The 16182-nt window shown below is 39.1% G+C and overlaps 2 protein-coding genes across 2 annotated transcripts in view; one reads left to right on the top strand and one right to left on the bottom strand.

Moving 5' to 3' along the window:
* The window catches only part of PYGL (glycogen phosphorylase L), a 44056-nt gene extending 37705 nt beyond the window's left edge, over positions 1-6351 (top strand). The window contains exons 18-20 of the mRNA XM_027065699.2: positions 2819-2953; positions 3388-3454; positions 6001-6351. Coding sequence (XP_026921500.1) covers positions 2819-2953; positions 3388-3454; positions 6001-6177 — 379 coding nt within the window. The 3' untranslated portion in view covers positions 6178-6351. The remainder of the gene's footprint in view (positions 1-2818; positions 2954-3387; positions 3455-6000) is intronic.
* Positions 6352-6436: 85 nt separating this feature from the next.
* Positions 6437-16182, bottom strand: part of ABHD12B (abhydrolase domain containing 12B) — a 29361-nt gene continuing 19615 nt past the window's right edge. The window contains exons 10-13 of the mRNA XM_027065700.2: positions 8788-8870; positions 7710-7788; positions 7007-7125; positions 6437-6883 (exon numbers count right to left, since the gene is read on the bottom strand). Of these exons, the coding sequence (XP_026921501.1) occupies positions 6856-6883; positions 7007-7125; positions 7710-7788; positions 8788-8870 (309 nt within the window). The 3' untranslated portion in view covers positions 6437-6855. The remainder of the gene's footprint in view (positions 6884-7006; positions 7126-7709; positions 7789-8787; positions 8871-16182) is intronic.

The following is a 16182-nucleotide window of genomic DNA, read 5'->3' as shown; positions in this document are numbered from 1 at the left end:
TCCCATGAACTATGAGATCACAACATGAGCTGAAACCAAGGGTCAGGTGCTTACCAACTGAACCACCCAGGCACCCCATGGTTGTTTTTATAGTTCTTCTCTGTTACTTTCTTCTCTTGTCCTCTTCTCTTGTGGTTTGTTGGCTTTCTTTAATGATATACTTGGGTTCCTTTTTCTTTATTTTTTGCATATCTATTACTGGTTTTTGATTTGTGGTTACCATTACGTTTGTATATAACATCTTACACGTGTAGCCATCTCTATTAAGTTCAGTCACTTAAGTTTGAACCCATTCTTTACTCTTTCCACTCCCCCCCCCTCCATTTTACATATATGGTGTCATACTTTACATCCTTTCATTTTGTGGATCTTTTGACTGATTTTCATAGATATACTTTTTTTTACTGCTTTTGTGCTTCCTGCTTTTCTTACTCCTACTTATGGTCTTTCCTTTCCGCTCAAAGAATCCTTTTTAACATTACTTGTAGGGCTGGTTTAATGGTCATAAATTCCTTTAACCCCCTTTTGTTTGGGAAACTTTATCTCTCCTTCTATAATGAATGATAAAGTATTCTTGACTGTGTGTGTATGTGTGTGTGTGTGTTTTTCTTTAAGCACTTGAGTATATCATGCCACTCCCTTCTGTCCTGCAAAGTTGCTGCTGAAGAGTCAGCAGATGGCCCTATGGGGTTTCCTTTGTATGTAACTGTTTTCTTTTCTCTTGCTGCCATTAAAATTCTCTCTTTACTACTATTTTTTTGCCATTTTAATTACTATGTTTCTTGGTGTGGACCTCATTGGATTGATTTTGTTGGGTGCTCTCTGTGAATCCTGGATCTGGATTTCTGTTTCCTTGGCCAGATTCAGGAAGTTTTCAGCTATTTCGTCTTCAAATAAATTCTCTGTCCCATTTTCTTTCTCTTCTCCTCCTGGGATCCCTATAATGTGAATGTTATTACACTTGATAGAGTCACTGAGTTCCCTAAATCTATTTTCATTTTTTTTTCCTCTCATCTGTTCTACAAGATGCTTCTCATTACTCTGTCCTCCAAGAAGTTAATCCCTTCTTCTGCTTCCTCTAGTCTACTATTTATTCTATCTAGTATGCTTTTAATTTCAGTTATTAAGTTCTTCATCTCTGGCTGTTTTTTTATGTTTTCTCTGTGTTAATGGTATCACTGAGGTCCTGCACTCTTCTCAACTCCCATGAGTATCTTAAGACCATTACTTTAGAACCTCTGTCAGGCATATTACTTATCTCCATTTTGCCTATGTCTCTTGCTGTGATTTTGTTCTGTTCTTTCATTAGGGACATATTCTCTGTCCTTCGTTTTGTCTAACTTTCTGTGTCTGTTTCTATGTATTAGGAAAGTCACTTACATCTCCCACTCTTGATAGTAGTGGCCTTGTGAAAAAGAGGTCCAGTAGTGCCCTATAGTGCAGTGTCCCCTGTTCATCAGAACCTGGTGCTTCAGGGGTATCTCCTGTGTGTATTGCATACACCCTTATGTTGTGGCTGAGCCACATTTTCCTCCAGTCCAGGTGTCTGCAAGGCTCTTTGCCTGTTGTGGGCAGGGTTTGGTCCCTGTGTCATTAGTGGGCCAGTCTGGGGCTGCCTTGAGCTTGAGTAGAGTCAGACCAGGCATTTTCCAGAGCTGTAGTTGCAGCTGCAGTGTACTCTCCCTCTGTTGTCCCCTGAGAAGCTTTCATTGATGGGTAGAGACTGCAGTCAGACCAACTGTCTGCCCCCAGCCCTCTGCTGGGCCTGCAGTTGGATTGTTGTATGTGGTTCTCTTTCCCTCTCCCTGGGGCAAAAGTCACTTTGGAGTAGTGTTGACTCCCTTGGGGGCTGCTTGCATACTGCCCTGCCTGTGGCACCACTTTGGATGGGCTCCAGCCAAGGGCATACTGTAGGGAGCAGGACCACAGGAGAACACGGGGGCAAGGTGGGCAGTGCCAGCAAGGTTTGCACAGGTCTGCTGTGGGAGGGGACCTGGAGCAGAAGACTGGCTGGTGAGATGTATCTGCAGGGGAACCTGGAGGCTGGGCACACTGTTAGCAAGTTAAGGAGCAAGTGTTGGCACAGCAGTTGTTCTTGTAGGTGTCCATGTGGCTAGGCTGGGGGACAGGAAAGGGAAATAGCACCTACCAACTCCTTTGTTCCTAGACAAGCCTCCCAAAGACCCCTGCCCCTCTAGTACATGCTCTCAAATTAGTAAACTGACATTCCTCCAGTTTACCTCAGGTGTTTTTCAAACTGCTCCTTCCATGCTGTATCTCCATAGAGCTGTTTACTGTACTATCTCTTTAAAGTCAGGGACTTGGTTTCCTATTGCTCTCCCAGAGCCAGCCTGCTGATTTTTAAAATCCCAGGTGGTAATCCCCGCTGATTATAAGAACTCACAAAATTCAACACTTCTGGTTTTCAAAGCCAAATGTTATGGGGATTTGTCTTCCTCATGTGGGTTCTTCTGTGTGAGAGTCTGTCTCTCTACCCTCTCCATGCCCACAGCATCCCTCCCTCCTAAAGACAGTCCCATGGGTCACTTTAGCTCCCAACCATGTCTCTGTTCTTCCCACCCTCTTTGGCATGGCCTCTTCTCTACATTTAGCTGTGGAGAGTCTGTTCTGTCAGTTTTTGGGTCATTTTCTGGGTTATTTACACTAATGTGGGTGTTACCTAGCTGTATTTGTGGGACGAGGTGAGCTTAGGGTCCTCCTGTTGCATCATCTTCCCTGGAAGTCACCTGTCTAGGGTATTGTTAATCACATATACTAACTTAACCTTTTTCTTATCATCCCCACTCCCATCTCACAGGTATGATGCAAAAGAATATTATGATGCACTTCCAGAGCTGAAGCTTGTGATTGATCAAATTGACAATGGCTTCTTCTCTCCCAAACAGCCGGACCTCTTCAAAGACTTAATCAACATGCTATTTTATCATGACAGGTGAGTTCCCACAAGAAGATGGTATTTCAGCCTTGAAAAGTGGACAAGAATATCTTAAACCAGCTGTAACACACCCATGTAATTAGAATGCTCTGCGATCTGAGAAGCTAACCTACTCTTAGAAAGAAATATTAGATATTCTCTACTAACCAAGCTAGGAAGGTTTAAGAACAAGACCCACAAATCTGGTATTCTTTTTCTCTTTCTGCTGGTATACCCAGCTTTCACAAACATCCATATGTTGACATTCTTATCTGTGGAAAGAACCATATAAAGGTTGAAGCTGGTTAAAATTCTTGTGAATTGAAATGTAAGTTTGGTGAACCAGCCATACCTGACATTAAGTAAAACAGAATTTTAAGTGGAATCTTAGCACACATATTTTAATGAAGCTTTTTGTTGGTTTGTGTTTTCCTTCCAATCACAAAAAACAGGTTTAAAGTCTTTGCAGACTATGAGGCCTATGTCAAGTGTCAAGAAAAAGTCAGCCAGCTGTACATGGTAAGTACATTGATGAGACCTATAAAAGGACCCAGTTTACTATGGTTAAGATTTTTGTTTCTTTTTATTAAATCTAAATAATAGGGCCCCATTATCAATCCAAAAAGAGAAGTGAGACAACTATCTAGGTTATTCAGATCAAAACTTGGCTTTTGTCACATTCAGGCAGAGGCTGAGATTTGACATGTAAGTAGTAATTGTGAATTTTTTAATATTCAAGTAAAAATATCACAATTCAGTATTTATTGAACACCCACCATATAGCAGGCATGGCCTGGAAGCTAAGATTATAAAGCCAAGTTAAATATGCATTTTACCAACTCGTTGATTTGACAGGGAGGCTTTGGGGACTCCTTGGTGGCAGGCACTGGACTAGGGCTCGCCACCAAAAGTGTGCATCACAGTCACCGGGAGCAACTTCTCCAAAACACGGCTGCCAGCCCTGCTCTGAGAGATGGTGACCCAGTAGTGGGTGGGATCACCATCAGTGTCTGAAAACTTAAGATGATTCTCAGGCTGAGCCTCAGTTAATTAGGGCAAGGACTGACCCCTAGTCCAGGAAAATTGCACAGTAAGTACCTCTCCTGGACTACCCATGGAGTGAGGCTATCTGTACGATACAAATATATAGAAAGAGGGGAGGTTTCATGTTTGAATTTTAAAAAGGAAAAGAAAGGAACAAGAAAGACTGGGCTTTATTAAAAAGAGAAAAAAAAAAAGCTAGAGCCATGTGAGTAACCCTTCACATGCAAGGTTATACATCTTCAAATAGCCTAGCCCTTAGGAGCATTTAGTAAATGCTAATAAAAATGGAAATTTAGTAAATATAGAGAGGTTGATTATCTCTGATAAGAAAGACTTTCAGTAATTGCTGGAACTACAGAAGAGTAGATACAGGAGACTGCCTCTGTGCCAGGACTCCAGGATGGTTTTCTTGAGGTTGATGCCCTTGAGCTTTCTGGGCATGGTTTCCCTCGCTCATATAGTCTCCATTTTTGCCCTTTAATTCGAAAGCCTTTATACAGCAGAAGAGCAAGTTTCCATAGAATTTTCTCCTGCCCTTTGGACACATGACTGACTACTTCCAACAAAAACATGCTTCACTAACATTTCTTTCTATTCTTTTCCCAAAACAGGTGACAGGTAGTTCCTACAGTTATCCCATGGGTCCCATTGGGGTTTTAAAATAAGATCAAAGCCCATGCTGCTTTACAGACCTTATCTTCTGGTAGAATCATATCCAGTCCCCCAAAAATGTATAGACCACAGTAAATTCCAGCTAATGGCTCTAAGCAAGGAAGGGCAGTCCTTAAGCTGAGTGGCTCACTACCTGCCTCCAAGAACTCAAAACAGGCGAAAGAAAGTGGCCAACTCAGGCTCTTTCCTCTTGATCTCAACTCATGCTATGTGTAGAATGGCTACAGAGGAAAAGAAATATAAATAGAGCAAGACAGGAAAATATGAACAAGGGCAAGAACAGATGTGAATGTCAGTTTTGCACAATGGATCTCTTTGCTAATGTTCTGGCCCATATCCAAAGATGCCTATCTCAAAGCCCTGCATTTGGTTCAGTCTTTCTTGTTCATTTGTACAAATTGCAGTTGTTACTCTTAACAATAATCATGTTGTTAGGCGTAGAAACATGTTGGGAAGTCTATTCATTATAAGTTTAAATAGTTTAAAAAAGTGAAAAAAGGAGGTTTTTATTTTCCTCTTATTTTAGTAAGCTTTCAAAGTCTGAATAAACTGATTTTAGACTCTGTTTTGCAGTACTTGTGGAATAATGGAAGTTTTAGTTTTTCTTCTAAATGCTTATGATACATTGCTAATGGCTTTGAGTCATGCTCTGGTCATTTTTAATGAACTTTCAGAGTTCTTTACAATATCATGAGAGTGTAAAATAAATAGCTTCTTGTATTCTTTTGGATAAAAATTATAAAATTTGGATATTATATATTTTATTAAGGATAAGGCCTTAATTGATCCTGTTTTGAAATCCCAATGGAACATTTGGGATTCAGTGTAAATCTACTGGAGCATCTTCCTTCAGAAAGAACAAAAAAAGAGAAGGAGGTCAATACATTCTCCCATTTGATTATTTGCTGCATGATAGCTGTCATTCTAGAGTAGAGTTTTTCAAACTATGATGTCAGCCACAGGTTAAATCTCTTGACATGGCATCTAGCAAACAATGAATGTTCTGTCTAAAGGGAGGTGAAATAAAAAATGAAAGCATGGGAAATATGGCTTGCATGCCAGAACACTGTAACCATAGCAACAATTACCAATTAGGGAATTTATATCCATGATTTCTCTTAAAATGAAAAATACTTTTTTTTCACTCTTAAATATATTCTAAATAGGAAAAAAGCACAATCTGCCCTATCTAGCTCTCAGCCGTGAAAGAAATATATTTATGATTCACTACAACTTACTCTTGTCATTTTCTCCATGAAATGTGCTTGGGTATACTTGGCCCAGCGTTTGTCATAAAGTTTGATGGGCACTCAGGCTGTGGGCCATATATATGTATGTGTTGTTTACAGAATCCAAAGGCCTGGAACACAATGGTACTCAAAAACATAGCTGCTGCAGGGAAATTCTCTAGTGACCGAACAATTAAGGAATACGCCAGGGACATTTGGAACATGGAGCCTTCAGATCTCAAGATTTCCCTATCCAGTGAATCTAGCAATGGGGTGAACAAAGCCAATGGAAAGTAAGTTGTAAAATGTCTCTAGAAAAAAAATAGCTTCTTACTGGATTTAAACACTTTTACACATTCTTTGATTTTGTTTTGTTTTGTTAGCAAATAATCTAATTAAGAATTTCTGGGCATTGGGAAGAAAGTATAAGACTGTATTAGGGCTAAAAATAAAGTGTCAATTTACAAGGGCTGCATGAGTGCCAAAACTTGTTATTTGATGGCAGATTGAGTAGCATGCTAGAACTTTTCCCAGTGCTATTCAAAAAGCTAGAAAATACTTGAAATGTTTTAATTCCATTTAAATTTACTAAACTAAAACAAGGTATTTAACTACATCGGAGCACCTTTCCTACACTTTTAAGTCCCAACCACAGACCACCTTATTCATAAATATCCCCAGCATGTTTAATAATTACTGCACATTTTTAGATGGGATCCAAATTTTACCAAATTCTGATTCTCTACAGTGAGGTTTCAGTTTGTTCCACAAAGTAAACTGAGATAAGCTAAATGAGAACTTTCAATAACACCTAGCATCCATGCTTTCTCTCCTTACTAAAATGGCAGGTGACTTGTAGAAATGTCAATGACTTCAGCTCATCCAAGCAGCCCGGTGCAGTTTCCCATAAAAAATATATATCATCGGTGGTGTTCAGACCAAGTCTTCACTGTAGATTTCCATCCCTCTCAGCCCTCATGCCCACTGCTTGCTCAGGAAATCTCTGCAAAAAAAAAAGGACCTAGGTCAGCTCACATGCCTTCTCTACTTCCTTGTCTAAGTAAGCCAGAGCAGCCCTAATTACCTTGAAGGGAAAGATAATCACATTTAGTAAAGCAACTCTTACCTCACAGTTTTTAACAGCATGGGGCTTTTACAGAGCAAGTTGTGTTGGAAACCAGGAGGAAAGATCACCATCTTGACCCTCTCTTTGTTCCTGTATGCATTATGTGCAATTTCATAGAGCTGCACGGGACAGAAAGACCGAGACTCAAAGGCTGACAATCAAAGGTGGTGTTTTTCTAGTTTAATTTTCCTAAGAGGTTACAGAAGCAGCCATCTTGGGGAGGTAGTCCCATTAAGTCAGAGACAAGGGAGTCTCCACTCCCTCCCCCCAGCTGGTTGCCTCTACAACTGAGGAACTGAAAGCTGCACAGCTCACGCGGAACACTGACGGGTCGTCATCCTTCTCCGCCAACACCCTCCCTGCATGGGGACAGGAACTGCAACAGACCATCTCTGTTTATTGACATCCCATTTTTAGAGCTGCTGTGGGAGAGACTATATGGAGGTTCCCATAGCGGCCTGGGATCTTTCTATACCTGCAGATGCATGGAAGAGGAACCAGGGTCCACCACAAACACACCTTCAGCTAAGTAGCACAGCACACTAATGCTTCTTGTATACGCCAGGCAGCATGGCTATTTAGGGGTGGAGAGAGTCCCTCGTAATGTCAGAGACCCTCCTGTGGGCTCTAATCAGACTGTGGCTAGATGAGAGAATAGTGAAATAAGCATGGCATGTTTCAGTCAGCACTGGGCTTAGTTTACCTTTTTTCCAAACTCCAAAGGCACCGTGTTGTCATCCTCACCATGTATGATGAGAAGGGGAGAAGACAGGGATTTAACACTAGGGACAAGTAGAAGAAGAACAGTCTTGAGGTTTGCCTTAAAATACAGGATCTCTCTTTCCTTCTCTCCCAGGAACCACAACTTTGTACATAATAAACTTCATATAGTAACTGTTTCTTTCCAGGCAAGATTATCTCTCTTCTGTTTACTCAGACAATTTAATTAAGTATTTAATTAATTTAACTTATTTCTATGTGATTTTTTAAAATAATGAAGAAGAAAAATACTAAAAACACTGAATTTTTATACTTAAAAGGACCCAATCTTTTTCTTTATTCTACCTTATTTCATAATCTCTGGAATATTTTAATTAAAAGACCATATAAAAGAAAATAAAACAACTCAAAACCCAAAAATAACAAGAACCACCACAGGACTAAAGAGAACTCTTTGTAGCAATGTTTTACTTTCCCCCCATAAATGTACAGATGGACACGTGATCAACAAGTTTAATCAGCTTCCTGGTCAACCTCCTGATTTAGTAATTCAGAAAGGCTACAGCAGGAAGAAGACTTGTTCCTCACTCTAGCAACTTTCTCAAACAGTACTCCCCAAATTCTGATACTCATCTGCCCCATCCCAGTGACTCACTGTTACTCCTGGGAAGGTTAGATCCCTCAGTTGTGCTGACATAGAGAAAGGACTGATAACAACGGCCCATTTGGAGGCACTCTTACGTTCTCCAGCTGCAAGAGCTAACCTGCCAAATTTTGGTCATTAGACCAAGTAATGTTAGGCTAGACCCCAGAGCTCCTTTTAAAATGTCCTGATTTCTGATAGACCCTAAATCTACAACTCCCTTTACGACTTCAGAGAAAGTACTGAATTGGTGAAGTTATAAAATCAGACATGAGGAAAAATATCAAATACTAAATATTTGTGGACACGTTAGCCCATCTAAAAATTCTCATCTACCCATTCAGTAAGTCACATGATAGTTAACCCCCTCCCAGAATCCCACAGATATAGTAATGACATATTTTCATCATTAGCTTACTTTTCATCATTAGGGAAGACTATTTTGTCTTTTCTCAGGGCATCCATAAGCATGCGTAAAAATCCTGGAAGTTTCCGGTAAATCTATTTTTTTAAAGGAAAAAAAATTAAAACATGGCCTATATCTGTGTCATTTGTTAGTTTCCTACATGAATTTTAGTAATGTAGACAATAGCAACTTACTACATATAATAAACTTTAAAACAAAAACCTCATGAATTTAAAAGTAACTCGTGTCATTGTAGGAAAATTGGAATATACCAAAAGGAAGAAAGGAGAAACAAACCACACATACCCCACCATCCACAGATAATCACTGTTAACGTTTTGTTGTTTTTGCTTCCTATCTTTCTTTAAAATACAAATAGCACCACTAACTCTTTTTCTTCACACTTGTAAAGAAGCAGTGATATGCATAATCTAAAAATTGCTTCTATGGTGAACATAATTTACTGGTTTAGGTGTGAAACAGAATATTCTGATTAGTCAAAAATTCCGATGAAAGTATACAATACATAGATAATTTTTTAAAGGATTTAAACATTAGAAACTGTTGAATAAAATTTAATGTTGCAGTGCTTTAAAAGGGCAATTTAGGTTTTAACAATGACCACAGGACTCCAAATATAAAAATTATCATTCTAAACATAGTGAATTTCCTCTTCAGTGGCAAATTATAGTAAATAGAAGGCTAGCCTAATTAGCTTTTACCACATTGTTATTAAATCAATAAGTAAATTCGTTTACATGTCCTAAAAAACATCCATTTCAACTGAATATGAGGAAAAGACAGGAACCCTGAGCAATATTGTACCTTTGTCACAAAATTCTAACCCTACCCCCAAACTGTATCCCCAATGCATTCATTTCTCTCCATTCCCACTGTCACCCAGCATAATCTACCCTTCTCCTCTTGTTTGGATTGTGCCAGCAGTCTGTTGTGGCTCCCTGCTTCTAGCCTCAGGCTGCTATAATCCACTTCCCATGGGGAAGCCAAGGTGGTAGTTTTGATGTGCAGTTTGTGTCATATCACTCTTTTGTTTCACATTTTCGAAAGGCACTACCTTGGCCTTCGAGGCTCTACGGAATGTGGCTGCTGTGTCTCTGCCCTCTCACTAAGCCCACTCCTGTTCACCCTCAGGCCCTGCTGCCTTCCGTTCCTGGAATATATCAGGCTTGAGCCCATCTCAGGACCCCTGCCTATCTTTTCCCTCAACTCAAGACCTCCAGATTTTCCCATAGCAGCCCCTTATGCAAGTCTCACCTCAGATGATAGTTAAGAGAGGTTTTCCCTACCCCCCGCTTCCCCACCACCCAGTCACTCCCTGTCACAGCACTACTCACTCCTGAGAATCAGCTTATTGTGTACTTGCCTTCTCTGTCTCTCCAGCAAGTATATATACTTCCTAGGAGGTCAGGCCACCATTTTCTTCCAACCGGTGGTATTCCCAGAACCTAGAAAAGTTCCCGGTACCTAGCAGACGCTCGGTACCTACTTGCTAAAGATGGAATGAATCTACTGTGCAAATATCCCTGGCGTAAACGGTAAGCTATTATCTGTCATTTTCATCTTAGTGTGACTTGAATTTCATTCAGATTTTATTCCTTGGAATAGATTTGCTAACAGAAAAGGCCAGAAAAGTATCACATGTATTCCTCCATTGTGCCTACGAGGGGAGTAGGGAGGAAAGAGCAATGTAATAAATGGGGCGTTGCCAAAGGAAGGAGATGAGTACAGCATAGGGAGGCTGGGGCCAGGAAAGACAAACAATTGCTTCACAGTTTAAAAAAGAAAAGAAGGATATTCACTGAGAAGCAATTTTTAGGTTATGCATATCACTGCCCCTTTATGGTATGGAGAAATTAGAGTTGCCAGCTAGCATAAATCATTTACTGTAGTCTCTTGCTATGAACTGTAGTGATAGAGAACAGCATCTTTCTAAATATAATGAACTTAAAAAAATGTGGTTTCCTGATTTTAAAAAATAATTCCCGTCACTGTAGAGAAAGTGGTACAGAATAGGTACGCTGGGTCCAGTACAGACAAACGTCTGCTTCACAATTTTGGTGTAGGCCTGCTGTTTTCAGGAAACTTCCATGTTTTCATGGGATTTGTTTGGCTTGCATTTCTTGCATGGTCTCATGGCAAGTGATTTGCATTCAGGTGCAACCTGGAGATCCTAATACACCCTCTCATGTCCCTTCTTCCTTTTCCCTCCTCTTACCCATAACTAAGGGCAAGATTTCTTGTTTTGTTTTCTTTTGTGTTTGTCGTCTGATTCTGCCACCCCTGGGATCAGGACTCCTCTGAGGGAAATTCAGTAAGAGAAGCCCTTCAGCAGTTCATCTCAAAGTCCAAAGGCATAAAAAGAAAGCAGGCCCAAGTCAATCTACTCCCACTATTCCTTACCAGCCAGAGGTAAGGAGACTTAGACTCTTGAGACTCAGCGGTCACACCATCCCCTCTAGCCCAGACTACAGTGATGGGCCCCTAATTGGTCTTCCTGCCTCCTGTCTTCTGGAATGCCACCGAATAAATATCCTTAAAAGACCAGTTATGCAAAACGTACTGTCACAAAGCTTTGGCATTACCACACAAGCTACTTAAAACAAGGAACTTCTATCTTGACTGCAAGCCCATCCACATCTGGCCACAATCTTTCATTCCAAAGGCTGCACAATTCCAGTCTGTCTGCCTAGAGTTAGAAGATGTAGGATTGAGTCCCATTTCCTCTTCTTATAGGGTGTGTGACAGCTGGGGAAGCCTCTGAGCCGCCATTTCACTCAGCTCTAAGTAGAGGCAGTGATGCCAAACTCAGAGAGTTGCTATGAGGATTTAAAAGGATGACAAGTATGCAAGATATTTCATGGAAGCCTTATATGACTCTCAGGTACTTTATAACACACAGTTGCCCCACTCCACCACGTGCTTTGGTTCACATTCTCCCCTCCCCTCTGTGTTTGCTAACTGTTCTCCCTTACCTTCAAGAAAGGAACTTAGATCCTATCTTATGGCCTTCACTGACCATACCTGCACACGAAACCCTTCTCTTCCCTGAATTCTTCCTTCCCTGAAATTATTGTTCTGGATCCCACACTAGCACTTACCTTAATCTACTTTGCAATAGAAAACATGGGAAGGGGGGAACACACATTGGTTGAGTGCCCACCAGCAGCTGGGTACTTTGCAGTGATTATCTTACTTAATTTAATCTTCTAAACAAGTGTAGGCAGTATCAACCCCATTATATAAAAATGGGAAAACTCAGAGCAGGGAAATAACTTACCAAGGTCATAATTGGTTAGTGGCAGAAGCCAAATTTCAACCCAAATCTGTCTGGCTCCATAGCCCATGCTGTTTTTTCCACCGTGTCATGCTGCCTTCCTATTTTGAGTAATGAAATTGATTCCAAAGTGACATATGGAAATCCCTGTCATTGTTTTATACCCACTATTAATTTCCTGTCTCCCCAACTAGACAGGAAGTTCTTGGGAGTGAGGACCCATGCCTTTCACTCTATTTGTATGTCTCACGCCACCTACATGTTCTTATTTAACAGTCATATTCAGAGTAAAGGCACTCCACTGATACAAAAACAGTTAATGGTCACTCAGTGCATACTTTGTCCTGGGAACTATTATATTATAGATGCTTTTCATATGTTAATTTATCTAGTTATCACAGTAATCTGGAATAGGTTATTATTACCCCCATTTTATAGATAAAGTGTTTAGTCCTTAAAAGCAATTAGTCCAAGATTATACAGCTGTTACACGACAGCCCTGGAAATCAAGCCAGCAAGTCTGACGCCAGAGCTGTGGTTCTTAAAGACAACATGATACTACAGAACTCCTACATTTCTAAACCATAAATGTACCTATTAAACTAAGGTTATATGACATTTTTAATTAAATTCCAAACTTAAAAATATTAGGAGATTCCCCATTTCTAATAATAGAATTGTTACAAACCAAGCCTTTTGCCCAAGACAGCTAGAAAAGCTGGAAAAAAATATTTTAAAAACCTTTCTGTGAAGATGTCAGAGACCTACCAAGGCAGTGAGGTCTTGAGTGGTCTAGATCCCAGAGAGGAGGGAATCTCAGAGAGGTGAAACTGACATTCAACACCACTTTTCCCCTGGAGACACAGCAGGCAAGTCAGGGAAAGCAAAACAGTAGAGACAAAAGAACACAAATAGAAACAGATGACACAAATAGAAAAGAACATAGTAAGAAAGTAGATTTAAACCTAAATATATCATAACCACATTAAGTTAACTAGACTACTACAATTAACAGACAAGCGTTGTGGTACTGGAAAAGAAATCAAAACCCCACTATATGCTGCTAACGAGATATATGTTAAATACAAGAATTGAGAAACGTTGAAGGTCAAGGAATAGAAAATGATACATCATGCAAACACTATTCAAAACAAAGGTGTATTAATATCAGACATGGACAAAGTTGACTTTAAGTCAAGAAGCATTATTAATCAACAAAAGGGATATTTCATGATAAAAAAAGGATCGATTTCACATGGAAGATATAAAATTAAATTATTACTAGATGTATGTTCCTAATAACATACCTTAAAAAAGCTAAAGCAAAGATTGACAGAACTAGAATAGAAATAACTCCACAATGATGATGATGAGACATTGTAATATTCTTCCCTGGGTAACCAATAAAACAACCAGTGAGAAAAATCAGTGAGAATATGGAAGAATTGAACAGCATGAGTAATCTTGACCTAATTGACATAAATAGAACACTACGCCAAAAACGGAACATATTCTTTACAAGCATATGGAACATATACCAAAATTGGCCATATGTTGGGACATAAAGCAAGTCTGAATAAATTTCAAAAACTGAAATCGTACAGAGAGAAATCTCAGATCATGATAGAATTAAGCTAGATATCAATGCCAAGCATAACCAAATCCCCAAATGTATCAAAATTACAAAATATACTTGTGAATAACCCATAGGTCAAGAAAGTCACAATTTTTTTTTTTTTTTGAGACAGAGAGACAGAGCATGAGCGGGGGAGGGGCAGAGAAAGAGGGAGACAGAATCGGAAGCAGGCCCCAGGCTCTGAGCCATCAGCCCAGAGCCCGACGCGGGGCTCGAACTCACGGACCGTGAGATCGTGACCCGAGCTGAAGTCGGACGCTTAACCGACTGAGCCACCCAGGCACCCCAAAAGTCACAGTATTATAAAATATTTTGAACTGAATAATAATTAAAATACATTTGAAAATGTGAGATGCAGCTGAAGAGTGGCTTCAGTGAAGTATGCCTTCATGAATAAATTAGAAAAGAGGAAATACTGAAATTATTCAAGTACCATCTTAGAAACTTTTTAAATTTTGTTTAAAGTTTATTTGTTTTGAGTCTCTGCACTGGGTGGGCCTAACACAGGGCTTGATCCCATGACCATGAGATCATGAATGAGCAAAAATCAAAAGTTGTGTGCTTAAAACCGACTGAGCCACCCAGGCATCCCTAGAAACTTTTAAAATAATAAATTGAATCTAAAGAAAACAGAAGAAAGGGAATAATTCAGGTAAAACCAGAAATTAATAAAATAGAAAACATTCAGCATAGGTAATCAACAAAGTCTGAGTTGGTTCTTTGAAAAGACTAAAAAATAATACCTGTTATAAACACTGGCTGTCTCCCTTCTCCTTAGCCTTGGATAACCAAAGCCATTACCCCTAGAAGGTTATGTCACCTTCCTCCAACCCATCCTCTAACCCTGGGGATAACAGAAACAACCAGCCCTGTTAATTCGCAGCTTAGAGTCCCATGTGGATTAGACCAAAGCTACACTTTACCTGAAGTTACATCTTGTTCTGCTCTTTCCCCTTCCCTATCCTACAACCCTCATTCAAATGACCTTGCAGGCTTCTCCTTTATGGTACTCTCTCAATAAATCATGACATCAAATCTCTGCCATAGGTTCTGCTTCTAGGAGAACCTGACCTAAAACTAAAATTAAGAAAACCTCAATCAGTCAACATAAACTTATAAATACCATGTTCATAAATTGGAAGATTCAATATTAGAAAAGTATCAATTCCCCCATGGTATAGACCTAATGCAATTCCAGTCAAAATCCTGGGATGTTTTTTATAGAAATTGATAAGCATATACCAAAATGTATGTCAAAATACAAAGGATCAAGAATAGTCAAGACAAATATTCAATAAGAAGGAAAAAGCTGAAGCAGTTACATAGCCAGATATTAAAAAAAAAACCTATATTATACAGCCATAGTACATAAGAGATTGCAGTATTCATATAAGAATGGACAGATAGACAAGGGAGAAAAATGAGAATCTACCAACAGACCCATATATGTTAAGCCCTGATATATGCAAACATTGGCTCTGTAGAGTTGGTAGCAAAGGTTTGTTTAGTAAATGATAATGAAACCAAAACTGGATATCCACATGGACTGCCTCGTACATATACAAAACCCATCTGTAAATTATAGCTGTAAATGTAAAAGGTAAAACAGAATTTCTGTAAGATAGCATAGAAGAATATCTTCATAATCTTTGGTAACCAGAGTTTTATTAGGCAGGACACTTTTCTTAAAAATATTAACCGTAAAAAATAGTTGATAAACTGGTCTACGTTAAATTTAGGAACATCTCTTCATCATAAGATATCATTCAGGGAGTAAAAAAGGCAAAATAAGCAAATATACTTGCAGTACAAATAATTTTCTAATGACTTATCCTATAAAAAAACTTATCCTACAAATAAAAAAAAGACAATTTAAAAAGGAGCAAAGACATAAACAAGTATCTTACAAGAGATGATATCTAAATGACTAATAAACTTCAAAAAATGCCCACCTTCATTATTCATAAGGGAAATACAATGAGATATCCATACAAGGGCAAGGATATGAAGCAATTGGAATGCTCACACACAACAGGTGGGAGAGTACAGTAGTAAAGTCACCTTGGAAAACTGTTTAGCACTGTAATTACTAAAGCTGAACATATGCATATCTTACTATCCAACAATTCCACTCCTAGGATATATACTTCAGTGAAACATATACACGTTTGCAGAATACATGTTCAAAAACATTCATAACAACTTTATTAATTACCCCAAAGAGAAAGCAACTCAAATGTCCATAAACAACAGGTCAATGAAGTATAGTATATTTATACAATGATATGCTATTTGGTATTATGTTCAATGTTATACAAATTATATATTTATATAAGTTATAAATTAAATTATATAAAATTATATTGCTCAGAGAGGCACACATAGGCAATAACACTATAAAGAGAAGCTTGGATATGATGACCATAAAACTCAGTGTAAGGATTGTATATTTAAGGTGAGCCTTATTGGATTGGGA

This window comes from Acinonyx jubatus, chromosome B3 (genome assembly GCF_027475565.1).
Source record: "Acinonyx jubatus isolate Ajub_Pintada_27869175 chromosome B3, VMU_Ajub_asm_v1.0, whole genome shotgun sequence".
In the NCBI taxonomy this organism is placed as follows: Eukaryota; Metazoa; Chordata; class Mammalia; order Carnivora; family Felidae; genus Acinonyx; species Acinonyx jubatus.
Note: the sequence above shows the minus strand (reverse complement) of the source record. Positions and strands in the feature narration are given on the sequence as shown.